This window comes from Aspergillus glaucus (genome assembly GCF_001890805.1).
Source record: "Aspergillus glaucus CBS 516.65 unplaced genomic scaffold ASPGLscaffold_7, whole genome shotgun sequence".
In the NCBI taxonomy this organism is placed as follows: Eukaryota; Fungi; Ascomycota; class Eurotiomycetes; order Eurotiales; family Aspergillaceae; genus Aspergillus; species Aspergillus glaucus.
Window position 1 is genome coordinate 518740 of NW_019170459.1, and position 24481 is coordinate 543220.

At 49.9% G+C, this 24481-nt stretch overlaps 13 protein-coding genes across 13 annotated transcripts; 10 read left to right on the plus strand and 3 right to left on the minus strand.

Annotated features, from left to right (window-relative positions):
- Positions 1-294: 294 nt before the first annotated feature.
- ASPGLDRAFT_45560 (ArsA family ATPase) lies at positions 295-1748 on the minus strand. Its single transcript, XM_022546276.1, has 3 exons — positions 1136-1748; positions 493-1082; positions 295-441 (listed from the first exon to the last, which is right to left on the minus strand). The coding sequence occupies exons 1-3, from the start codon at positions 1523-1525 to the stop codon at positions 399-401; spliced, it is 1023 nt and encodes a 340-aa protein (XP_022402270.1). The 5' UTR covers positions 1526-1748; the 3' UTR covers positions 295-398.
- A 200-nt stretch (positions 1749-1948) lies between these two features.
- ASPGLDRAFT_45561 (hydroxyisourate hydrolase) lies at positions 1949-3159 on the plus strand. The gene has a single exon (XM_022546277.1). The coding sequence runs from the start codon at positions 2212-2214 to the stop codon at positions 2815-2817; it is 606 nt and encodes a 201-aa protein (XP_022402271.1). The 5' UTR covers positions 1949-2211; the 3' UTR covers positions 2818-3159.
- A 1130-nt stretch (positions 3160-4289) lies between these two features.
- Positions 4290-6894, plus strand: atfA (bZIP transcription factor atfA). The gene is made up of 3 exons (XM_022546278.1): positions 4290-4712; positions 4990-6133; positions 6195-6894. The coding sequence occupies exons 1-3, from the start codon at positions 4619-4621 to the stop codon at positions 6496-6498; spliced, it is 1542 nt and encodes a 513-aa protein (XP_022402272.1). The 5' UTR covers positions 4290-4618; the 3' UTR covers positions 6499-6894.
- A 710-nt stretch (positions 6895-7604) lies between these two features.
- On the plus strand, positions 7605-10651 carry ASPGLDRAFT_123534 (tubulin gamma complex associated family protein; the record flags this gene model as incomplete). The annotated part of the gene is made up of 2 exons (XM_022540409.1): positions 7605-8880; positions 8931-10651. The coding sequence occupies 2 exons, from the start codon at positions 7605-7607 to the stop codon at positions 10649-10651; spliced, it is 2997 nt and encodes a 998-aa protein (XP_022402273.1).
- A 694-nt stretch (positions 10652-11345) lies between these two features.
- On the minus strand, positions 11346-12833 carry ASPGLDRAFT_123924 (WD40 repeat domain-containing protein; the record flags this gene model as incomplete). The annotated part of the gene is made up of 3 exons (XM_022540441.1): positions 11346-12514; positions 12569-12741; positions 12796-12833. 3 exons carry the CDS (start codon positions 12831-12833, stop codon positions 11346-11348), a joined length of 1380 nt encoding a protein of 459 aa, XP_022402274.1.
- Positions 12834-13920: 1087 nt separating this feature from the next.
- Positions 13921-15683, plus strand: ASPGLDRAFT_45568 (WKF domain-containing protein). The gene has a single exon (XM_022546279.1). The coding sequence runs from the start codon at positions 14025-14027 to the stop codon at positions 15363-15365; it is 1341 nt and encodes a 446-aa protein (XP_022402275.1). The 5' UTR covers positions 13921-14024; the 3' UTR covers positions 15366-15683.
- On the plus strand, positions 15454-16143 carry ASPGLDRAFT_1366988 (uncharacterized protein). Its single transcript, XM_022541470.1, has 2 exons — positions 15454-15921; positions 15998-16143. The coding sequence occupies exon 1, from the start codon at positions 15542-15544 to the stop codon at positions 15902-15904; it is 363 nt and encodes a 120-aa protein (XP_022402276.1). The 5' UTR covers positions 15454-15541; the 3' UTR covers positions 15905-15921; positions 15998-16143.
- prs2 (proteasome core particle subunit alpha 1) lies at positions 15796-17016 on the plus strand. Its single transcript, XM_022546280.1, has 5 exons — positions 15796-15921; positions 15998-16051; positions 16158-16252; positions 16326-16538; positions 16610-17016. The coding sequence occupies exons 1-5, from the start codon at positions 15915-15917 to the stop codon at positions 16994-16996; spliced, it is 756 nt and encodes a 251-aa protein (XP_022402277.1). The 5' UTR covers positions 15796-15914; the 3' UTR covers positions 16997-17016.
- Positions 17017-17969: 953 nt separating this feature from the next.
- Positions 17970-18339, plus strand: ASPGLDRAFT_45572 (uncharacterized protein). Its single transcript, XM_022546281.1, has one exon. It carries the CDS (start codon positions 17986-17988, stop codon positions 18256-18258), a length of 273 nt encoding a protein of 90 aa, XP_022402278.1. The 5' UTR covers positions 17970-17985; the 3' UTR covers positions 18259-18339.
- A 198-nt stretch (positions 18340-18537) lies between these two features.
- On the plus strand, positions 18538-19265 carry ASPGLDRAFT_34363 (uncharacterized protein; the record flags this gene model as incomplete). Its single annotated transcript, XM_022544423.1, has 4 exons — positions 18538-18550; positions 18620-18854; positions 18915-19080; positions 19134-19265. The coding sequence occupies 4 exons, from the start codon at positions 18538-18540 to the stop codon at positions 19263-19265; spliced, it is 546 nt and encodes a 181-aa protein (XP_022402279.1).
- A 1152-nt stretch (positions 19266-20417) lies between these two features.
- ASPGLDRAFT_1367204 (uncharacterized protein) lies at positions 20418-21121 on the plus strand. The gene is made up of 2 exons (XM_022541473.1): positions 20418-20771; positions 21023-21121. The coding sequence occupies exons 1-2, from the start codon at positions 20529-20531 to the stop codon at positions 21026-21028; spliced, it is 249 nt and encodes an 82-aa protein (XP_022402280.1). The 5' UTR covers positions 20418-20528; the 3' UTR covers positions 21029-21121.
- ASPGLDRAFT_1367205 (glycoside hydrolase family 18 protein) lies at positions 21122-22945 on the plus strand. Its single transcript, XM_022541474.1, has 6 exons — positions 21122-21256; positions 21325-21425; positions 21523-21776; positions 21829-21858; positions 21912-22073; positions 22121-22945. Exons 1-6 carry the CDS (start codon positions 21215-21217, stop codon positions 22777-22779), a joined length of 1248 nt encoding a protein of 415 aa, XP_022402281.1. The 5' UTR covers positions 21122-21214; the 3' UTR covers positions 22780-22945.
- Positions 22885-24038, minus strand: ASPGLDRAFT_1367152 (ubiquitin-ribosomal 40S subunit protein eS31 fusion protein). Its single transcript, XM_022541472.1, has 4 exons — positions 23779-24038; positions 23477-23570; positions 23139-23419; positions 22885-23079 (listed from the first exon to the last, which is right to left on the minus strand). The coding sequence occupies exons 2-4, from the start codon at positions 23568-23570 to the stop codon at positions 22990-22992; spliced, it is 465 nt and encodes a 154-aa protein (XP_022402282.1). The 5' UTR covers positions 23779-24038; the 3' UTR covers positions 22885-22989.
- Positions 24039-24481: the final 443 nt, after the last annotated feature.

Below are 24481 nucleotides of genomic sequence, written 5' to 3' on the forward strand. Positions count from 1 at the left end.
TGCTGGAGAGCGATATAGTACGCAGTTCAGCACCGAATAATATTCCATACAAGGATATGTCAAGGCAAATCATCTTCAGTATGACACCGGAGCGGCCGGGGACGGCCTGCCGTGTCTTCGGTTCCTGCGAAAGACGTCCAAGAACGTAACCATGCGGCGTCGAGAGTAAACCTCTGGCATGCAGACCTGACAATGGTAAGAAAGTAAAGCAAAATGCCAATGATATTATTTCTACATGGTGATATGATGGCAGATATCAGTGTTAATGAAAAAGAACCAAAATAAGAGCATTAGGTATCAGCAACGCTTCATGTATTATATTCTCTTCTTTTCATAACTCATCCCAAAATAGTAGTATATTCAACGTCTTAGATCGCAGTTATTCCGAAAGATATCGCTTACTGCGGAGGAACGTACGGGTGCGTGAGCAATTCGCTGAATCTGTGGAACAGTTAGTCAACACAATCAAGTCGAACCACGAGGAAAACTTACTTTTCCAACTTCTCCTTTCCTCGAACTTCCTCGACTAACAATGGCATGCGAACGACGTTGAAGTCCTCGTACAGGTCCTCGATCTGCTCGAGGTACTTCTGCTGCATCTTCCTCCGAGCATTACATTGCTCGCAGTCGTTCCCTTTCTTGGGGAACAGCAACTGGTTGACAACAATGGAATGCGTGTCGATGCCGTAGCTCGTCAATTCTTGGATCATACGCTCGGTTTCATAGAGAGACAGGAATTCTGCAATGCAGACGCAAACAAAGGTGGTCAGGTCGGGGTTCTTGAACTGGGTGTTGACCTCGCCAATTGTTTCCCGCAGAGATTCCATCTTGCCCATAAGTTCGTCCATGTTCTGTCCACCGGGGAGGCCACCACGGGCCCCGATAATCGAGTTCAACATCGGACCAAACTGCGACGACAGCTGCGAGAGCTTGCCCAGAGCCTTTTCGAGCACGGTGGGGAATTGCAGGAATCGAAGGGTGTGACCGGTCGGGGCGGTATCGAAGACGATAACTTCATAAGAGAGGGACTTGACCTGCTTCAGGACTTCTGCGAATGACATGGCTTCATCGACACCGGGGATCTACAATCAGTTAGCAACGCACACACAGTACCTCCAGAGGCAGCGAAATATACACTGAAAGCCAAATCCTGCATCATATTCCCAACACCCAAACCAGCCATGGGGTCATCACCCTGCTGCTCCCCATTGGCCAACAGATCCTGCAGACTCCCATTGGGGTCAATCTCCATAGCACTGAGGTTGTCGAATCCATCGACAAGCCGGGCCTCCTTGCCAAACTTTTGTCCAAAGGCATCACTCAGGTTGTGCGCGGGATCGGTCGAGATGAGCAGAACGGACTTGCGGGCTTTGGCGAGCTGGATCGCGAGAGAGCAAGAAGTTGTCGTCTTTCCGACGCCACCTTTACCACCGACGAATATCCAGCGGAGGGTTTTCTGGTCGAGGAGCGGCTGGAGGGTGGGCTCCATGTTGAGGTCGTCGTTTTGCACGACAGCGGAGGACATTGTGATCGGCTTGTGGGATTCGTCTTTCAAAATTCAAATTATTCTGGAGGGAATGGTAGTAGGTTGTGTCTGTTGTATGTGTCAAGTGGTTTACCACGTAGCTGCTTTGGTGTAGGCAATAGTTCCCCGCAGGCAACTTTTTCTTTTGATCTGCGGTAGTCGAAGATTCCGGAAGTGTAGGCAACACGCTAGGCTACACCAAGAAAAGACAGGGTGCGATTGTCCAAGCAGCAAAATGTTCTAGAGCACTTTTAGGACAAAGCAATTAAACGCCTGACGGTGGATGACAGCACAAACTGACGGGTGCACGTGCGGATACTTATGCCTGAGGCTGCCAGATAATCGGCAGCCATGATCACTCAGATATCACTTTAATGATCCACGTAGCATGCCCGATAATATACAAAGTACTCTGTACTGGATAGCTTTACCCCTGTAACATGCTCTATTATAGGCTTTTACTGATCCAGAAGAACGAAACACTACAGCCAAGATGCAGAAGTACCCCGCCAGAGGATACCGCCGTATGGATGTCGGTGTCCTCCGATGAGACAGACTGCATGACAGGTGGTCGGTGGTAGATTCCTCTGCAGACCACCGTATCTTTTCACCCTCTTTACAATCCTTATCTAGCTCTTTCTCCTCTTGTCCGTTCTTTATCTTTCTCTATCATTTCGTCCTACTTGATGGACTTGAACAAGCCAGCTCCTCCACCCAGTGACCGAGTGAATAGAACCACGGAGCGTCTCACGCTCTATCAGAACCAACTGAGCCACGGTCAACCTCCAGCAACAACGACAGCACCGCAGCCGACAACACCTCATCCGACAACACACCCACCTCCCAGACTACGCACAATGGCTCGCGATCCCATCACCTGTCACGCCCTCAACACCTTGACAGGCACACCCGCCGCCAACCTCCCCGTGACCTTAAGCTTACTCTCAAGTTCCGCGACCAGCAGCAACAGCTACAAACCTATCCTCACATATTACGCAACTACCGACGCGGACGGACGAGTCAAGCACTGGACATCTGCATCGTCCACCGGATCGACGAGCGTCCCCGAGTTCCTCGCCGCCCTGCCGGCCGATGACAGCAAGACCAGCTGGTCTGTGCGGTTTGAGACGGGGCCTTGGTATGCGGCACAGGGCGTGGAGAGCTTCTGGCCGGAGGTGGAGGTGAAATTTGTGGTCAAGGGACGGGGGATCGAGGGCGAGGGGGGATGGAGGCATTATCATGTTCCGGTGTTGTTGGGGCCTTGGAGCTATTCGACTTATCGGGGGTCGTAGATAGATACCGTGGAATGACGTATCGACAATAACAGCGGTACTGTTTACTTTGCGATACTCAATATGTGATTCGAATTGTTCTGGACAATGGTCTAATCAATTGCGCAGTGCTGGTTGACGTATTCGCTGAAAGTATCGTACCTGTCCCGACAGCCTGGAGATTGATATAACTCGCATGAATAGGTCATGTTTACAATTTATTACATTCTGAGCAGTATCAAACGCCAGGATCCAGCGATGGATCCGTGTTCCTTGCATCGAGTCATGCAAAGATCCAAGGAATTGTCAGAGCTTGATACGCGTTCATTGTGTCCAGATATCAACTTATTCACAGCACTCCGGTTATGCATTCTCCAGATATCCAGCATTCCGTTCCTCCACCAGCCGTTATCCGAATATTCTCCTAGGAATCCAGACTTGCAGAGGTGGCGACCAGCCAACCAAATCCTGAAGATATGTACAGCACGTGACACCTATCCACGGGTAGCATGGAATTGCGTCATCACCTACATCCAATCAGGGCAAGTTGTATGTATTACCATGGCAGAATATGTACTGTACCACACAGTACATAGTAAGCCTGTGGATGGTGAGAATTTTTCTAGAGATAACTCTTATATAGGCAGAGGATAGTCTCAAGCATTGACCAAAATACAGCACAGTGAATGGCCATAGTAGCAGTGTACACTGACACCTCAAGTGGTTGGGTTGGATACCGGCCTGTTAGTGGCTGGACAGAGTGGGTCCATGGCCACCCGGCTGGTCCGACACCCGGCAAAATTCCTGCCGTCGTCACCGTGACCTCATCCCGCTCCCCCTCTTGCATTTCTGTCTTTGTTATCAGTCGAGTATCGAGTCTGTGTATAGAGATAGTTACCATGTCTCGATTATAGAGAGAATAGAGAGAAATTCTGCTATCTTTCTTTTTTTTTTCGACCATGTTACAGAAGACGGCTGTGGTTCGACCGTGGATCACGAATTTCGACCAGGAAAAAAACGATTGGTTGCTGATTGGATAATCGGGGCTAGTCCCCACCATCGTTCCATGTCAGACTAGCTATAATTGGCTGCTAGGTACTGCCGAGGCCCACAGTCTCCAGGTTCGCGTGTAAGGAATTTTCTTTGCCTTCTGATCATAAGAGGATGTATTTTGCCGGGAGTTTTCCGTATAGTGGTCAGTAGTAGTAAAGGACCGATAAAAGTACTATGGTCACAGTAAAAAAAGATTTTCAGAACCATAAGAGAGAATGAATAGACTTGCATGGTTCCTCAGACAAAAAACCAGGGTTACAGCATGACCAGAAAAAACCAGAAATACCAAAAATACCAAAAATACCAAAAATACGACAAACCTGCTTAGCTCACGACCTCTGACCGCCTCCTCTTTCGGGAGGCCCCCCCTAAATTTAATACGTCCTCCTGGTCCAACCCGACTACGTCACTTCCAATTCTTCTTTCTCTCCTCCTTCACACTTTTTCGCTCTGTTACCCGTTTTCTGTGTGAAATCATCTTCGCTCGTCTTTCATCACCGGCTCCTCTAGCATCATCATCTGCCATCATCATCCTCCACCACCACTAAACATACTCCAATACTAACAAAACACGCGCTTGGTTCGACTGGTTTTTATTTTCCCTTTTTTTTGTTTTTGTTTTATTTTATATTTTATTTTATTACAGCGCGGTACTTCTTGTTCCATTGCCACCCTGTCCACTCGTTGGGGTCGCCTGCGGCCCTCGACTATCTCTACGATTCTAACGTACTTTTCTCTCTACGGTATTGCGACTTTGTCATAGCGCATTATGTCTGCTGCTGTCGCCCCGACAGTTTCGACCAGCTTAGCCGACACTAGTAATTCCCCCATGGACTCGAAGAACGACGTTTTGAAGCCGGAAGGTGAGTCGAGTCGATCATCTTACCTTACATTGCCACTTGACAAGACATTCTCCCTTTCTTATATATCTTGCTGCTGGTCGTCCGCCACGGTGTCGGACCATGTGTTCATCCTCCTCGGGATGACCTCACATCTGACGGCATCGACGGTTGACTGCTGTTTTGTACTCCTCTACCCACCATGTCGCGAAACAACAACGCGATTGAACCACTATCTCGTCGTCTCTACTGTTGTTGCCTCACCAACTACCTTGTAGCATCCTTACTGACTGGCCTTCAGACTCCAGGGCGCAATCATCAGACAGCAAAGATCAGAAGCCAGATGTAGAATCGCAAAACTCATTGGCGCCTCCCCCTCGACCGTCGGCTACAGACACTCCCGACTACTTCAACTCGGTTCACAACCCCTTCTCGCTCGAACCCAACCCGTTCGAGCAATCCTTCGGCGGTAATAACGGCGGTGCTGGAGGTGCCAGTGCGTCCAATGAGACCCCCGGCAAGTCGTTGCTTCCTCCCGTCGCCGCTCTTACCTCCCCAGCTCTGCCCACCGCCAGTTCAACCAACGGCTACAATTGGACTAATTCATTGCGTTCCGGTCCCTTGAGTCCTGCCATGCTCGCGGGTCCGACTCCTTCGAACGATTACTTTGATAACATTGGCAGAGGCTTTCCTACGCCCAACGAATCGTCTCTGCGTACCGGTCTGACTCCCGGTGGTGGCGGCTCGATGTTCCCCGCCCCGAGTCCCAATTCTCAAGCCATTTTCCAGCAATTGCAGAGTGGTGGCGCTACTCCCTCGACCATTGAGTTCCATCGTACTGCCCTCAACGCCGCCAAGAAGAACGGAATCAGCGCACCTACCTCCAACCCAACAACGGAGCCCCAGCAAGAAACCCAAACAACGGCCATGGATGTCAAGGAGAACTCTCAGCCTGCCGTGGTTGATCCATTCACGCACCACGATGCGGCTGATGCGGCCAACGGACTCTTCATGCTGGCTAAAGGAGGTCAGCAGAATCAGTTTCAACCTACGAATCAGCCTTCAATACCCCCACAAACCATGCAGAACGACCAACGCGACGCGGGTCCGAACACCCGACGAGCGTCGCAGCATGTGAATGGTGCTGCCGTGAACAATGGTCGTGAGATGAGTGACGCATCTGATCTACAGAGTGAGCCGACTAAGCCAGCTACCAGAGGCAAGGGTAAGAAGGGTGCGAACACGCGAGCTTCGAACGCAGCCGGCAACCGGCGGAAGGCGGAAGACTCGCCGGCCAGGGGTCCCAACAAGAAGTCCAAGGCCAGTGCTAGCATGGAGCCCCTGTCGGATGAATCCGATGAAGACGATGAGAAACCCAAGGGTCAAATGGATCCCAAAAAGATGACTGATGAAGAGAAGCGACGCAACTTCCTTGAACGTAACCGGTAAGCTCCAGGTGTTATTCTCTTGCCATCGCGATTTAGTTTGCTAACTAGCCATTTTCAGAGTCGCTGCTCTCAAGTGCCGACAGCGAAAGAAGCAATGGTTGGCCAACCTCCAGAACAAGGTTGAACTTTTCACCACCGAGAATGATGCCCTTACCGCCACTGTTACCCAACTGCGCGAGGAAATTGTCAACCTCAAGACTCTCCTGTTGGCTCACAAGGACTGCCCTGTCTCACAAGCACAAGGCATTGGCCCTCTCATGATGAATGGCATGTCATCTGGATACGAACCGCATCCATATAATATCCCCAACAACATGGGCATGCCACCCGGCGCGCCGATGCCTCAAAGCATTCGACGGTAATATCAGTCTACGAATCTAACCAGCGCTTGATAGCGGTCGAATGATGCCTGGGCCGCTTTCGATAATTCTTTTCCCATTCTTCTGAATCCAGCTACTTGCTTCTCAGCGCGCATCAGCCGACAGGGCGGCTGTCTTTCTTACCCCGGGGTTAGGTATTCCTTGCCTTCTTTTCTCAGGCTTCTTTATTTTCGGCTGCGAGCTTTTCTTACACGGGACCTATTTGGCATGGACAGGTGTTAATGATGTATACGAACTTTCAAAAAGTGAACGGGCTGAAATCAGTTGAGGTGACACGGATGCAAGTCACCGAATGGCGTGTAAATCCGGCGTACAAGCTTCAGGTTGCTTTTTCTTGCTTTATGTGGTGTTTTTTTTTTTTTTTTTTTTCTTTCTTTTCTTCTGGCCTTCTTTTCTTTGAGCCCTTGGCCTTGAGCGGCATTGGCCGTGACTCCCACGAGACCAGGGCGATGTAGTATTGTGTACTTTCTCTTTTCTCTTTTCTTTGCTTCCCCTGGCTTTGGGAATTTCGTTCGTCTGTTCAATATTCGCAGGGCACTGGTTTTGTGCTTCTTTTTTACTTTATGTGTTTCCGGGCGGCGTACAATGGTGGTTTAATGTCTGTTTTCTATATTATCGACTTGTCCAATACCATTACTAGTATTCTTCAATTGACTTTCTACTTCATACTACGCGTCTTTATATAGACAGACCTCGGCGATAAGCGATAAGCCTCAAGACTTGGCACTTCAAAACAAACACGACAAACATCCCGTTCCGCACACAGACGACCAACACGTCCCTGCAGAACGCGGTCATTGACGACTCGATTAAGGCTTGTGTATTTGGGATCACCAATACGACTGTGAAGGGCGTGGGACGAGATGTGCCCTTTCGATAGACCAATTCGCGCTTTGTTTTCACGCAAGAGATCCGGGTGAACATCGTTCTCCGCCTACTCTCACTCTATTCCTATTCGAGATACTCCAGATTCAATTGCTTAGATCGCTGAGATCAATCTGCACGACCTGTGCACGTGCTTACAAGTCGCGACCTCGCTATAATCTTATACCAACGAGTTCAATTCGAGCGAAAAGAAACCAGCGACAATGTCCTCCCGACACCCAACCCGCCCACGGCGCATCGACGACGCCCTCTCCCAACTGATCGATTCCCTAACACCCCCTCTCACCCTTTCTGACCTCTCCCCCGAAGCATCCTTCTCCCAAGACCCGGAAGACCTCCTCGCCGCCGCCGAAGAACGGCGCCACCACGAAAACCTCCAACGAGCATGGCACGTCGTCGACGCGCATGCAACAACACCCACCAACAACGACCCGAACTCGCCCATCGGTCCTGCGGGGTATGGAATCCACCGCCGAGGCAGTCTTGCGGGGGAGAACATCAACAACGCGTCTGATTTGATTAAGCGGAAGTTATTGCGGGAGAATGCAAGTCCGGATAAGGCGGTCAGGTTTTCGAATTTGTATTCGAGACTGCTCACGCAGCCTGTGTTGTCGCAGAAATGGGCGATTCTGTTTCTTCTGTATCAGTTGTCTGGGGACGAGGAGCCTGTGGATGAGGAAATGTTGGGGATGGAGGAGGAAGGGAATCGGAGTCCTCTGATGGAGGAGGGGAATTTGCAGAGTATGTTGCAGAGGGGGAGACATTATTCTGATGAGGAGGGCCCGGCGGTCAGCTCGTCTGCGTCGCAAAGGCCGCCGGCGCCGTCGACGAGGTTGGAGCGGCATAGTTCTCTGCGGAGACAGGAGTATGAGCGTGATGGGGACGAGTATGAGAGGGCGAGGGAGCCGCAGCCGCAGCCGCAGCCACAGCCACGGCCACGGCCGGCGCGTTCTCGTGCGAATACAGGGCCGAGAGAGCCCCCGATCGAGGAGCAAAGACCTGTCGTGCAGCCGTCGACGGAAGAGCAGCAGAAACTTGTGAAACCGCCGGAGCAGGGACTGTTGAAGGACCTGCCGTATAATTTGCAGGGACTGTCGTCTTCGAATCTTGAGTTCTCGTCATCGTCTACCTTGAAGCTACCCCCAACACTACCGATTCCCATGGTATCACTGCTCAATTCTCTGGCGGAGCCATGTTTGTTGTATAGAGGTCTGTCGAGCTTTGTGGATAGCTCGGATGGGGGCTTGGTGAGCCAGAGTCTGCGTGCTGCTCTTTCTCAGGAACTTCGGTCATATCTGGGCTTGGTAGCAACTTTGGAAGGCGAGATCCGTCGGGTACTATCCATTCCTAGCGATACCGACGACAACGAGTCTAGAAGTGTGCTCAAGGGAGGAGTGACTTTGAAACGATGCGTGGTTTGGACGAGGGATGCCACAATGGCTCTGCGGTTGATGAGTTTGATTGTCGAGGAAGCTCAGAGTACGTTACTTCTACGTTAGTGTGTACAGCAGTGAGCTAACATATTGTAGGCAAAAAGGGTGGTCAATTGATATCTCTAATCCATGGTTTCTCGACGTCACATGGAGACCCATTCGTCTGTGCCTTTGCGGAGAAGCTACTGGCACACATCACGCGTCCATTCTACGAGATGCTTCGACACTGGATCTACGATGGCGAGTTATCAGATCCATTCCAGGAGTTCTTCGTCGTGGAGCCAGAGTTCCGACCAAGCACGGATCCAAGGCGCATCGCAACAAGCGTCTGGGAAGATAAGTACAAACTAGACGACAATATGGTTCCATCTATCATCACGCAGGAATTTGCCAAAAAGGTCTTCCTAATCGGCAAATCCCTAAACTTCATCCGCTACGGCTGCGGCGACTCAGGCTGGGTCGAGGCCTACTCAAAAGAAAAATCCAAAGAACTGCGTTACGGCGACACAGCCAGCCTTGAGACCTCCATCGACGAAGCCTACAAAACAACCATGGCCCGCCTAATCTGCCTCATGGACGAGAAATTCAAACTTTTCGACCACCTCCACGCCCTTAAGAAATACCTCCTCCTAGGCCAAGGCGACTTCATCGCCCTCCTCATGGAATCCCTAGCCTCCAACCTCGACCGCCCCGCGAACTCCCAGTATCGCCACAACCTAACCGCGCAACTCGAACACGCCATTCGCGCCTCAAACGCCCAATATGACTCCCCCGACGTCCTCCGCCGCCTCGACGCCCGCATGCTCGAGCTCAGCCACGGCGAAATCGGCTGGGACTGCTTCACCCTCGAATACAAAATCGACGCCCCCGTCGACGTCGTCATCACCCCCTGGGGTTCAACCCAATACCTCAAAGTCTTCAACTTCCTCTGGCGCGTGAAGCGCGTCGAGTTCGCACTCGGGAGCATTTGGCGCCGCTGCATGACCGGCGCACGCGGGGTCCTCGGCGCCGTAGATGATAAAGTCGGGGCCGACTGGAAACGCGCGCACTGCGCAATGGCAGAAATGATCCACTTCGTCAACCAGCTCCAATACTACATCCTCTTCGAAGTCATCGAGGCAAGCTGGGACCAGCTGCAGATCGCGATATCCAAACCAGGCTGCACACTCGACGACCTCATCGAAGCACACACCAATTACCTCAACTCAATCACACACAAGGGCCTCCTAGGCTCAACATCATCACTCAAAAAGGACCCCTCAACAGGGAAAGAAGAAGGCTTCCTTACGCAACTCCACTCAATCCTCAAAATCATGCTCGCCTACAAAGACGTCGTCGACGGCCTGTACTCCTTCTCAGTAGCGGAATTCACCCGTCGGCAGGAACTCAATGCGAAAATCGAAAACCGCACTGCTCAGGGCCGCTGGGGCGTTTCCGAACATGACTCGATCTTTTCTTCCCGTCGCTCCACAGCTGACAATAACAACCTCGACACCGGGTCGGACGACCATATGCTTCCGTCTCTGCGCACGAGACTCACAGAGTTAAGCGCGGAGTTCCGCTCAAGGCTGAATATTCTCCTTGGTGATCTTGCGTATCAGCCAGATGTTGATATGCGGTTTTTGGGTGTTGTTATGAACTTTAATGATGTTTATGAACCGGTTAGGAGGAGACGTGTTCCGGCGTCGAGTTCGAGGGAGAAAGAAAAGGAGAAGGAGAGGTTGAGGCGCAAGGCGGCGGCTGCTAATGCTGCTGCTGCTGGTAATGGAAATGGTGGTAGGAGTGCTGGGGCTAGTACGGCTGGCGGGGAGGCATAGTTTTAGGATACGTTACGTACATAAACTCATGAGCTTTATAAATATGGATTATACGAATCTATTCATGGCGGATAACATGGCATAATAATTATTCATCTTCAATTAACAAAATAAATGCTAATACCATCCCTAATGCAATGCATACAACACAAAACAAATCCTCGATAACCATGAATCGAGCCCAAACTCCTGGCTGAAAGGACAACAGACAGCATAGGAAAAGGCGTATCTACCCATTAATTCATAAGTCATGAGGGGAGGGCCTGCCTGCACTCGTTTCCATCTCCTCACTCTATCACTGCCATTCCTGTCTGGCCAAGGTGGCCTTCTCAATTATTTGTCCTGATTCCCTTGGTATAAGCCATAGGACTGCGTGTCTTCGCAATGAAACGGTCGAGGTCAGGATGACGGTTGGCGCGGTCCCCTGCCATAGCAATCGGTTGGAGCGCTTGATCGAAGATGGTGACGTGAGTCGTGATGGTGGATGAGAGTTCAGGTTCAGAGCCCATGACAGTTCGTTCCGTGAAAGTCATGCCAATGGTAGCTAGTTCCATTGTGACATCGTAATTCAGCTGCATGCATAACGTCCCCTACGGTCTACAAGAGTAGCCGCGTCTGCGTGTGCGTCCATTTTTCGAAATATTTCTTTTTTGTTGTTTTCGCTTGTGGCCCAGAATCGTATTTACTGCATCGCTCAGTTTGCAAAGATCTTCAACTTCCAATCCACGCCGCCCGTAGCGATAACGCAGCGGACTTGCACGTCGGGAAAGTTTGTCTTGTTCTTCGCGTTCTTGTCATTCGCCGCAGAGTTGGCAGCAGCAGGATCCTTGACGATGCCTGGTGCCCACCTCAGACATGTGATGAAGCGTTCGTGGGCCTCAGCAAGGGTCTTCACGCACCGCCCTTCTTGGCTCAAGTCCCAGCATCGCAGTGACCTGTCGTCTGACACAGAGAGGAGATATTTGCCGCCAGGATGGAATCCAATTGCCCGTACCCAGTTGTCATGTCCTACTAGGGTCTTGATACAATTCCCGCGTGAGTCCCAGAGTTTGATCGTCTTGTCACGCGATCCAGTCGCCATGAATTCTGCGGTACTCTTCGAGGACGAATGATCCTTCATTCCCGCCAGGGGTGCAAGGTATTGATACGCGGTATGAGGAGCCAATGTACAACATTCAATGACGTGCTCGTGGCCAAACATGACCAGCTTGTTCTCCGGGTTTGACATAACAGAAATATCCCATAGCCGAGCAGTCATGTCATCGCCAGTTGAGAAAAGGAAATTCCCGTCGGGTGACGGACAGACATCTCGTACCCAGCCATTGTGGCCTTGTATTGTCTTCACACAGTATCCAGTGGAGACGTCCCATATCCTCAAGTCGTGGTCTCTGCTTGCGCTGACAAGCAAGTTCGTGGATGGTATAAAACGGACGGCGCTAACGCTGTGGTCGTGGCCTTCCAATGTTCGGATATTCTGATACTCGTTTGACGGGTCCCATAGCCTAATAGACAGGTCGGAACTGCAAGATGCCAGAATAACACCGCCTCGCGGACCGCCGTAGTCGACATCTAGGACCGCCCTTGTGTGACCTTTGAGTGTCCGCTCCAATTCTCCAAGTTCCCAGTCCCAAATCTTGATCATGCAATCGTCAGAGCCGGATGCGATAGAAGAAAACACCGGGTGGAAAGCAACGCAGTTGATGGTGTTCCGGTGCGATTCCAGCGAATATCGGGGGGATTGTGTAGGAAGCCAAGACGTCGGGTCTTGAGTGCGCTTAACAAGGGAGGCAGGTGTCGCGTTATCGATCTCGGATTGCAGGGCCGCTTTTTGAGACTCGAGGTCCAGGATCTGCGCACGGAACGCTGATTAGACATCGCTGGAGTGAAAATAAATGGACAGAGCTCTATACTGTGAACATGCCTTTTTCTGTAAGCGAACAATACTTGTCCATTTCTTCTCCAGCAATGTTTCGTATTTCTTCACCGTAACTGCGTCAAACACATCTTCCGGCAGATTTAATTCTTCTCTAAGCGCTGCGGCGGTGTTCGGTAGATTATTTGCGGAGAGGTACGCTATGATCGATTTATGTCTAAGAAGCAAGTCAGCCCAGTCCGGTCAATTCACAACACGTAGATATACGCACAGCTCGTCGGCTTGCCGATCCGTCAATAAACGACTCATGCTGGGGACAATAGATATGTCGCAGCCTCTCTATAAGCCAGCAATGCGCCAATCCTCTGCTTCTTCTTCTTCTTCTTCTTCTTCTTCTTCCGTACGCGGTAGCGTTGTAACAGCCCAATGCCGTCTGCGAGGTAGTAAACCAAACACCGATAGGGGAAGCGTGGGGTCAAAACTTCCGCTCCTGCGAAGAAAATAACGGTGACGTCGCGGGAAGAAGAGGGAAGAATTCTAAAGCGCGAAGAAGAACGAGCGAAAAAAAGAAAGTAGGAATGACGTGAGTGGAAGGAACGGTGTCTGAGGAATTCCTCTTCAGGCCGATCCAAAACAATGGGCTGTCCGTCTTTGTCAACAAACTGGGGGTTTCGGGCGCCCGTCGCGGAGTCGTGTGTTTTTCCGGGCCGGCCATTCAGTCGTGGGGCTTCCAAAAAAGGAAGGGCCCCTCTTTGGCGATGATGTCACGTGTAGTCGTCACATGACCACGGTCAAGCTTCTCATTGGCAGATCACAGGATTACCACAGATATCGGGCATCAGAATGACTCGTTATATAGGTATCGCGAGTCGGTTCACCACGCTGGGTAAGCTGTACAGAGTAGAGCACTGCGGAAGACGAATATGGGTATCAAGCTACAAGCCAAACGTCAGACACCGCTCCATTTGATCAACAACATCGTATCCTAGGTTACCAAGGCCGACTCGGGGCGTACTTGTAACCCTGTCACTTGACCGCCATCGCCTAGAAATTGGACCGCATAATTTTTCAATAGTCCAGCCCTACGCTGTGTTGTAGAGGGCGCAATTACGCGGGTCTATAAAGGTACCGGGCAAGCAGTATAGAGCGCAGGTTCCTCTCGGATGCTGTGCAATCAGTCTATGCAGACATGAGTTTATGCAGACCTGACTCGTGTACATACAACAAGTCCCAATGGTAGAATAAGAAAAAATTAGCGAATAGAAAACGTGAAATACTTGTATGTTCAAAACCAATTGAATACTCCAGAGTATGTTATCGTTATCAGACCCGCTGATAAGCTCACGTGGAAATTTTTCAAAGCTATCAAATTTATCCCGAAGGAACATTCCCCGACCACGTCCGTTCAACGCGCCAGAAATTTCGGCGATATTTGAGTGAAACATCATACTTCATTTTCAATTTACTATAAGAACCGCAGATACTGTTTACGAACGACCAATGGCGAGCGAAACGCACGTTCCCGCGTGGAAGAAACTGGGTCTCAAGCTCAAATACGCCAAAGAGGCTCCGGAGCAACAAAATGATGAAAATGTGGAAGCAGCAGAGGAGCCTGTGAAAAAATCAGAGAAGGAAGACAAAAAGGAGAAGAAAAATAAGAGGCGATTGGGAGAGACCGAAGAAAAGGGAGAATCTGCTGCGGCCGACGAGGAATCTTCGAAGAAGAAAAAGAAGCAGAAGAAGGAAAAGAAGGTCTCTTTTTCCGCAGAGACCAAGGAGGAGGATGGTAGTGATGACGAGGGTATGGAGGACAAGAAGGAAAGTGAAGATGCTGCGTCCAATGGCGACAATGAAGATGCGCAAACGGAGGAGAAACCCGGCGCGGAAGAAAAGCGAAAGAGAATGAAGGAAAAGAAGGATAAAAAGAAGCAGCAAGAAGCCCAAGCCCAAGCACCCCCGGATCCGTCCAACATCCACGAATCGCCCACCCTCCAATACCTGAACCTCTACCACCAGAACCGGGCCGTATGGAAATTCCAGAAGAACCGCGAAACCCAGCTGTTCAAGCACATTCTCGAGCCGGAGCGCGTACCTACGGAATACAATGCTGCCCTTCTCTCATATCTTCAAGGACTGAGGGGAGAGGCTGCCCGGCAACGATTGAGCCAATCCGCCGAAGAAATCATCAAGGCTGAAATGGAGGAACAAATTGCGAAGGAGAATGCAGGGGAAGCACCTCAGGAGGAGGAGCCCATGGCCGATTACTACAAAACCGTCGAATCATTCCGGAAAGGGTTATCGCTGGGCAATGGCGATTTGAATAGCGTCGACGTCTTGGATGGACAGCAAAACGTGACCGGCGATATGCGCAAGAGACTCGAGAAGAGATTACGAGCGGAAGTGATAACGTTCACTATCAACGGCAAGCTGGTCTACGTCCAGAAACCGAAGCCTTCGAAGAAGGGAAAGCCTGAGCAACAACAAGCTGAAGCTCCTGCGCAAAAGAAGAAGAAGAACCGTACCGCTATCATTGATATCTCCAGTAGCAGTGAGAGCGACAGCGACAGTTCGAGTGATAGCGACAGTGACAGCGACGACGAAAAGCCCCCGCAGAAAAGCAAGCCTGCTAAGAAGCAACAAAGTAAAAAGCAGTCAGAAGCTCCCGCCAAGAAAAAGAAGAGCCGAACTGCAGTTGTGGATATCTCGAGCAGCAGTGACAGCGAAAGTGATAGCGAAAGCGACAGCGGCAAGAAGAAGGCCAACACAACGAGACGCGACGAAGACTCGTCTTCCAGCAGCGACAGTGATTCTGATAGCTCTAATTCGAGTGATTCCGATTAAGCGCGAGCTTAGTTGGACGATGGTGTTTGGTCTCCATTGATCTGCTAGAACAGGTACATTGGCATTTAATTTTCTCCAACAAAAGTTTCTTGAACGGCGTTTGTACATTTGTTTCTTGAGAGTTGAGTTGAAGTGATGTATACTCCGTAGTTGAGGCTTGATATACCCGTCGATTCATGTTTACCTACTCAACCAGGGCTATTTCTATAGAATTTCCTCGTATATATGGAAATATTCAATCCATATTAGACTTGACTATTTCTATAGAAAATAAATTAAAAGAGAGAGAGAAAGAGAGAGAAAGAGAGAGAAAGAGAGAGAGAGAGATGAAAACAAGGCCGTATCTGATACGCAGTGGTGGCAGAAGACGAAGGCGGTCAGCGCAGAGCTTACTGGAGAGCTCCCGGGCACGGCGTCTGTTGGCACCATCACCATCGCCGTCTTCTTCCCCATCTTCTCTTGTCCACGACTGGGGTTTGCTCTCTCTTGATACATTCCCTTCTTATCAGCATTTTGCTTTACATAGATTGTTGAGCTAAACCGCCCATCATGTCCGGTATGCTTGTCCGCTACACTTGGGGACAAGTTCCCATGACTTCATTATCAGCAACTGACCGTGTCTCTGCGAGCAGCATACGATAGACATATCACGATTTTCTCGGACCAGGGACGTCTGTATCAAGTCGGTACGTCAGCCTCTTCCTTCGCCGATGATAAATGAATTGTTATCGGCGTGATGAACTCAACCCCTCCGACCTGAGCTCTGTTGTTGACACCGTTTCTGCGTTTTAGAATATGCGTTCAAGGCCATCACCTCGTCAAACATCACCTCCCTTGGAATCAGAGGAAAGAACTGCGCTGTGGTCATCTCTCAGAAGAAAGTTCCCGTAAGACAGCCTGCCCGCCTGCGTACCTACCATCTACTTTGCGGCCCGAAACTGATGGAGGATGATGACCTAGGATAAATTGATCGACCCCGATTCCGTTTCACACGTCTTCAAGATTTCGCCTTCCGTCGGTTGTGTTATGACCGGTTCCATCGCCGATGCCCGAGCCTCTGTCGACCGTGCCCGTGGAGAGGCTGCTGAGTTCCGATACAAGTTTGGTTATGAGATGCCTTGTGATGTTCTGGCAAAGCGATTGGCCAACATCAACCAGGTCTACACACAGAGGGTTGGTCTTCCTTTTATATCTCAGGTGATATGCCGGAGGACAGAGTCGGTAGACTAACAATTTGTTCTCAGGCGTACATGCGTCCACTAGGTGTCGCCACGACCCTGATCTCCTTGGACGTCGAGAAAGGATCCCAACTCTACAAGTGCGACCCCGCTGGATACTATGTCGGATACAAGGCGACTGCGTCCGGGCCCAAGCAACAGGAGGCGTTCAACCACTTGGAGAAGAAGCTGAAGAACAAGGACTATGCCGATGGTAACTGGGAGGAAGTCGTTGAGCTGGCCATCACAGCCCTCAGCAATGTGTTGAGCGTGGACTTCAAGAAGCATGAATTGGAGCTGGGCATCGTGGGCGGTCCACGAAAGGACGGCAAGGAAGGGATAGATTCTAGTTTCAGGGCTTTGACGGAGGACGAGATTGACGAGCGGTTGCAGGCCATTGCCGAAAAGGATTGAGTCATTTTAATTTTCTTTTTGTCATCCGGTTATCTTTTATTCATGGATTGTTAAGACCCAAGACGATGATAGTATATGAATGTCCATCTTCTCGCACGATCTCGGTCCCTTGCAAATACACATCGGGCGACAAATTCAAAATGGTATGGATATAGAAAATTAGACAGCTACATGGGTGGCGACATGGTAGGTTCGTCGCAAGCTGTGCTGGGCTTCCCAACAAATCCAAATGCACTATCTTACTGCTTGCCGATTTGGGCCAAGATGATGCTGTGATACCGGGGAACTTCGCCACCGATAGGGCCATGACAGTCACTGGTTGTTTCAAGCGAAAGACTGCAATAGGGATCGTGCTGCAAAATCTGCAGGTATCGTGCATGGAGCCAGTGTCCGTTTCAGCTGCCATTGTTCATGATCACCACGAAATGGTTGAGCGAGTGTGGCTCAGCTTGTGGCTTGACCTGAATGCAGCGTCCCAATTGGATGATCAGCCCCGACACCTCCACATCAACAACTGATTCAAAAAAGAAATGTGACATATCTTTCCCTTCCGGTTGCTTTCTCCGGGTGCATATTCTTATTTTTGATTAATGAGCAGGGACCAAGTGTGGCGAGTATGACTCTTCAAAAGGATGTGGTGGTGCATAAGCGCGCTCCGAGATCTGGCACCGAACGGCTCCGGGGTCCCGGGGCTATGGGTTCATCGCTAAACCTTGCATTCGCGCTATATTGATATTGGGGATAGTTATAGCTGATCTTCTACATTGTGGATGTGGCTAATGATTCTCTTCATAGTTATCCGAGATCGATCTCTCTCTCTCTCTCTCTTTCTCTTCGGGTTGCCCGAGCATCTCCTAGGCGAAGTAAAGTCCACAGCCCGACAATAACAATAGGAAATTGATATGGAGCCAAGACGGAAGGGTGGGGGGGAGCAAAAAGCCTGCATACTACATATGCACAGACACACGCGCATATTTTCAGACAGCCATATGGATACATACTCTGCCCTGACAGGAGGATCCAGCGAGCTGTGTTTAGACTCCAGCTCGGACATTCCGCATATACCCAACGGTGTCTCTGACCCACCATCATTGTCATACTTCCCAGCTGGGTCTTATTGGTCTCCAATTGGTACACGGTCCGGCGCGGCTAATGCTGATTTCTACTTTTTTTCTTTTTTCATCTTTTTTGCCCCCTTTTTCATCGACTTCCTATTCAGGGTCTCCGCCATTCGGCTGACAGTCAAGCCAGCTGCAGACTAAAAAATAAAATAATCATAAATTAAATATGGGCCTCGGGGATTAAGCTTAAAAGGAAGCAGTTCGCCCTCGATTGTGAGAGTTTTATCGGAGTAAGCAGAGCAGAGCAAAGCAAAGCAAACAATCAAGCAAGCAAGCAAGCAGTTTGTGATTGACTAGCTCGGCCCAGGGATAGATTTACTTGTCTAATAGCCATTGTCTCGTTTCAATATCTTCCTTCTTTTGTATTCGTCTTAGGACTTGTCTAACCCTCGAACCGCTCTGAGTGTTTGTTAAGGAACAATGGCTGACGGACGTAAGCATTCCATTTCATTTGTATATTCTATGCGCACACGATATACTAATAAGCTATTTTTGCATCTAGTCAACCAAGCACGAGCATTGCGAGTGGCCGAGATCATCAACGACTACAGGACGCTGCTCCTACACATCTGCGAAGAGACCATCCCGTCACCACCAGAGGAGTACTTCGAAGAGGGCCATGTCATTATGCGCGAGTGCCATACGGCCGCGCAGGCTTTGATGGGATCGAATTACACTCCCGCTGCTGTACCAAGCAACGCCAGCAACGAGGAAGCAGAGAGGGCCGAATTGCAGAGGTATGTTTATCCTACAATTCCTTGAATCTGAGAGGAAAAGGCTGACTCTATTCGACACAGGGTGATACTCGATGGCAGCGCCCGCCGTTTTCAGGCACACCGAATCTATCTTCGCATTGCGGCTGCGAAGCGATGGGCTCTCCATCGCGCAAATATCTTGCACGGTCAACAACCAACGGCTCAGCATGCGGCGCAATTGGCCGCCGTGAGCAATTCATTTCGCCAGGTTGGTTTCCCATGCTCCATCTATATGAACGAATGCTAATGCTAAGTGTACAGGAACTGGCACAAATAACAGACCAATACGTCATTTCTGACCTCCGGACTGCCGACCTGCGGGCAGGTCACTGGCTTGACGATGATCCGTCTTTGGCTACAATTCTGCGCTGGATCCAGACGCACCCTTCATGAGATGATTACTGCATACGATGATACCCCCTCCCACTTTCCTTGTTGCTGTTTTTATCGTTTCTACGGCGGGGTCCGAAAAAAAGAAACAGGAACAAGAGAGCCACTAGAATGTTTCGGGATTGTTCTTTGATTGTTTCTATTGTTATTTGCTTTTGTTACCTAGGAGTGCTGGCCGCTTTGTGTGCTTTTTTTGTATTATTTCCTCCCCCTTGCCCTTTGCAATTTCGGTTTATGGTCTAATTGTTTTTGTCTATGACCATTGTCGGATACCTGGAGTCAAGTTTAGTTATGCACACAAATCTACATGGATCAGCGATCACGTATCTCTTTCCGGCCATACATACCAGGGACACTGAAATTCAAGCGGCACACCTGCAACATTTGCTCGGCTGACCAGAAAAAGACGCGAGGAAGCCCGCTTTGCATCGCAATGCATCGCATCTTGCCTCGTCTCATCTCGGGACATTTAAATTTTTTTTTTTTTTTTTTTTTTGCCCCTAGTGGGGGAGGAGGGAAAGACGCTGAGACGAGTTCTGACGAACAATCTCAGCTGAAAAGGACCCGATGCAGTGGGGCTGGTATTCCGCAGTGATACTACATAGATTGCATTTTATCCACACTTCCACAGATATCGGATGTTGGTAGCATTCTATGTGCCGCCTACGGGATCAACGCTTGATTGTATCTAAATGTTTGAATTTGATATTGACTTAATCAATTGATTTATCTCTCCCTTACAAGGTTTACGACATATATTCCGCACCCCGAGTTAATCGGATATCTAAGCTGCCGTGCCCTAATTCCGATTCGGGAAATGGGCGTTTAAACTTGTGGGGCGGCCACCGTTACCGATCGAAGTCATGAGCCAATGGTAGGGTAAAATTGGTACCCTCGATCGGGGTTTCAGCTGACCACGTCTTTTTTTTTTTTTTTTTTTTTTTTTTTTCTTCACGCGGGTTTCCGGCGGTAAACATTCAGGTACTTGTGACCTGACACTACACATTGGTTATTACTCGCTTTATATGAAGTGGAATTGCTAGACTGAAGAATAATCGAACTTACTGATTCCGATCAATGGAGAATGGAGATGCTCGGGACGGGGTACGGGACACACAAGCAGAGACATCAGTAATATCCCGTAGAATCAGGGAGATTATCTATGGAAAATCCAAAATACGATCATTATTCAATCAGGGTACAGAAGTACCTTGAATCAAGCACAAAGTACACATCAATTCCCGGGTCCTTTTCAGGGCAAATCCTATGATGAATCCACTGCCAATTAAACGTGTCTTCTCCACAATATATATATCGTGCAGAAGCTGCCATGCGCGCCTTAGATATCACATTAGCCATTATCCAATAAGAGTAATGCAAACACATAGCATTAGTCTCAACGCTGTACTAGGGCACATTGTATGCCTCGTACTCTGGACTGCGGGATATTCTAGCCTCACTCTGCGCCTCGGCTTCGTGCTCGGCTTCTTGAGTTCGGGACGATTAAAGGTCAGCATGATCAATGCAAAGTCGCACAGAATGACTTCAATCGATAATTATGACGCTTCAATCTCCTCTCTAGAATAGAATATGACCAGGAAATCTATATAAAGGAGTGCTCCGTGCTCTCATATCATCGTCCTTGTTTACTCTATGCCCGATTACATCATCTATCACCGCGCCACACTCCTGCCCCAGCCACAGTCACATAGACCAATCACCAATTGTTTCTGTTTTTATATCTGTACTAATTGGGCAAGGCCTAGGCTGCATCGAATAGCTTCACTTCTACATTCGGTGTCATCCACCAGACAGTTCATATATATTTTACAGCGAGCCCGTTGAACTGCAAGGTACCTGCACAGTATTCCCGGCGACAATTATCTCTATTGCTATCATTATATTCCAACGTGTCAATTTTCGAGACTTCAAGAATTCATCCTGCAGCAGACATGTCTACAGGAATGAAATCAGTCGCATATTTCGTGAACTGGGTATGTACCAACATGCGCTGAAACAGCAATTAGCTCAGTGACAGCTCACCAACCGCTCCACTTTCCAGGCAATCTACGGCCGCGCCCATAACCCCCAGGACATCCCCGCCGACAAATTAACCCATGTGCTGTATGCGTTCGCCAACGTGCGTCCAGAGAGTGGCGAAGTGTAAGCCCCCCCCAGCCAGCCCATGAACTCCTTCAGCCAGCCATCTTTTATATGTAATGCAATGCAAGGCCCCAGTCCAATCCTGACACTAATGCAGGTACCTATCTGACACCTGGTCGGATATTGAGAAACACTACCCGAGTGACTCGTGGAACGACGTGGGTCACAATGTCTACGGGTGTGTGAAGCAGCTGTTCCTTCTCAAGCAGCAGAATCGGAAACTCAAGGTTTTGCTTTCGATTGGTGGATGGACGTACTCGAGTAATTTCGCTCAGCCGGCTAGTACGGAACAGGGGAGGACGAGGTTTGCGGAGACGGCTACGAAGTTGGTGTTGGATTTGGGGTTTGATGGTGTGTTGTTCTTTTCTTTTGTTGAGGGGGTGTTTTGCTAATGCAGGGGCAGGGTTTGATGTGGATTGGGAGTACCCTCAGAGTGAGTTCGCAGAGGATTGAGACTTACTGGGCAGGATGCTGATACTTGTTTAGATGACACTGAAGCGTACAACTTTGTCTTGCTTCTTCAGAAGTGTCGTGAGGTGAGTTATCATACCAGACCCTTTTCTCGTCCATACGCTGACAGCATACAGACTCTAGACCGCGCAGCTGGCCCCAATCGCAAATTCCTTCTGACCATTGCTTGCCCGGCTGGTACGTTAACCACCCAAGTCTGCAACACCTCTTGCTAACCCGTCCAGGCCCCCAAAACTTCACCAAGCTCCGACTCCGCGAAATGACCCCCTTGCTCGACTTCTACAACCTAATGGCCTACGACTATGCCGGTAGCTGGGACTCCATCGCCGGCCACCAAGCCAACATCTACCCTTCCAACAGCAACCCCGCCTCAACCCCATTTTCCACCACCGCAGCCCTCTTACACTACACAGAGACTTCCGCGATCCCTCGTGACAAGATGGTCCTGGGCATGCCCCTGTACGGCCGCGCATTCACCAACACCGACGGCCCCGGAACCCCATTCTCAGGCGTTGGCGAGGGAAGTTGGGAGAACGGCGTGTGGGACTACAAGGCGCTTCCGAGACCGGGTGCACAGGAGGAATTGGATCAGTCGGTGGAAGCGTCGTGGTGTTATAGCCCTGCGACCCGGACGATGGTCTCGTACGATACCGTGCCGATGACGCAGATGAAGGCCAACTTTGTCAGGGCGAACCTGCTTGGTGGTAGCATGTGGTGGGAGACCAGTGGTGATAAGGGAGGGAAGGCTGCGAGTCCGGCGGAGGGAAGTTTGATTGGGACGTTTGTCGAGGGTGTCGGAGGCGTGAATGCCTTGGAGCAGTCGGCAAATAACCTCGATTTCCCTGAGAGTCAGTACGACAACCTTAGGGCGGGATTTCGGTGATCGGGACACAGGAACATTTCTTTATGTAAATACGATTATGCAGTGCACATGACTCTACTAAAATGGATACAAGACACGTCGTCTACGACTGATGAAAACAAAATAGACCAGCAGACATTCATTCATTGTCATTCATAACTATCTGCCGAAGCCGAGGCGATCCTCAACCTATCCAACCAAGTCTTTACCGGAGGGTAACGAGCGATCCGCTTATTTGGACTCGTCGAAAACGTAGGTGAGGTGGCACTTGCCACAGTACTGGCGGTTGTGCATAGCGGCCATGAAGACACCAGCACCGCACTACAATCAGTTAGCCTTTGCTTCTTCCAAGTTCATTCAGAGCGAAAAGGGATGCATACCTCGGGAGCGGGGCACTCGCGGCGGAGACGCTCAATCTTGCCATCGCCATCAACCTTGTAGTACTTGAGGACGGCAAGCTTGGTCTTTCTGCGCTTGTGCTTGATCTTCTTGGGGGTGGTGTAGACCTTCTTCTTGCGCTTCTTACCACCACCACGCAGGCGCAGCACGAGGTGCAGGGTCGACTCCTTCTGGATGTTGTAGTCCGAAAGAGTGCGGCCGTCCTCCAGCTGCTTACCAGCGAAGATCAGACGCTGTTGGTCCGGGGGAATTCCTTCCTTGTCTATTATCCTGTTAGGGGCTGTGCGATGCGATTTTGGGGGGTGTATGGGGGACGTACCCTGGATCTTGGACTTGACATTGTCGATGGTGTCCGACGACTCCACCTCAAGGGTGATAGTCTTACCCGTAAGGGTCTTGACGAAGATTTGCATCTTTGCAAAGGCCTGTATAAGTTAGTCGCTGTTCATTCTTTTTCTCGCTGAGGCTTCATGATCGTGCGCTGTCGTCCATTTTTGCTGCTCGTTCTCGACGAACCAGCCCCTCTAAAACAGAAAAAGCCAACGTCTTCAAACGAGTCGCAAAGAATAGACTGATCGCGCGCAATCAATATCCTCAAGGGATCCTGCAAGAATAACTCACCTCGACAAGTTGTCTTCCTCAACCTTTGGTGATCGTTCAAGAAAAAGGAAAAGCGGAGCTTAAGTTTGGATCGGAATCGCAAAATCGCTTGTGTGGTCACGTGTATCGCTTCTTGCCCGCAGCCCTGGCTCGGACCTTCATTCTTCCAATTCCGGCTTTAGTCATGTGACTTTAACGGACATGACCGGACTTATCCAGGCACTGGTCACGTGGCCTCGTGACAAGCTTTCCACTTCTGCAGGTACCAGAGGGTCGCTGGTCTCGTTCTAGTTAACTATGGGTACTGCTTACCAATACCATCTGGTCGGCATTGGGGGTAATAGTTGTGATAGTTTGAAGGATGATCGCCTTGTCTAGACCACTATGAGTATACTCCGTACTATGTCTCAAAGAGGGAAAAGACGCAGGACTGACTCGACCATGTCATTGTCTGTCAACATGGACATAAAGCCAGCTCATCGTGTCACTAAACGCGGGGAACTCGTAAAAATAAACTCGAACAAGCTGGAATCCCAGTCAAGATTATAATAAGCACAGACGACCGGGGGATATCTGCAGATGTATTCATAACTGATGAGAGATTATCTACGGAGATGCACGGAGTACACACTGAAGTCATGACGCCATCTCCGGATTTTGTTTCCGGTACCTGGGTTTATATCTCGTATATATTTCCCCTGGCTACTGAATTTATTGATTTTAG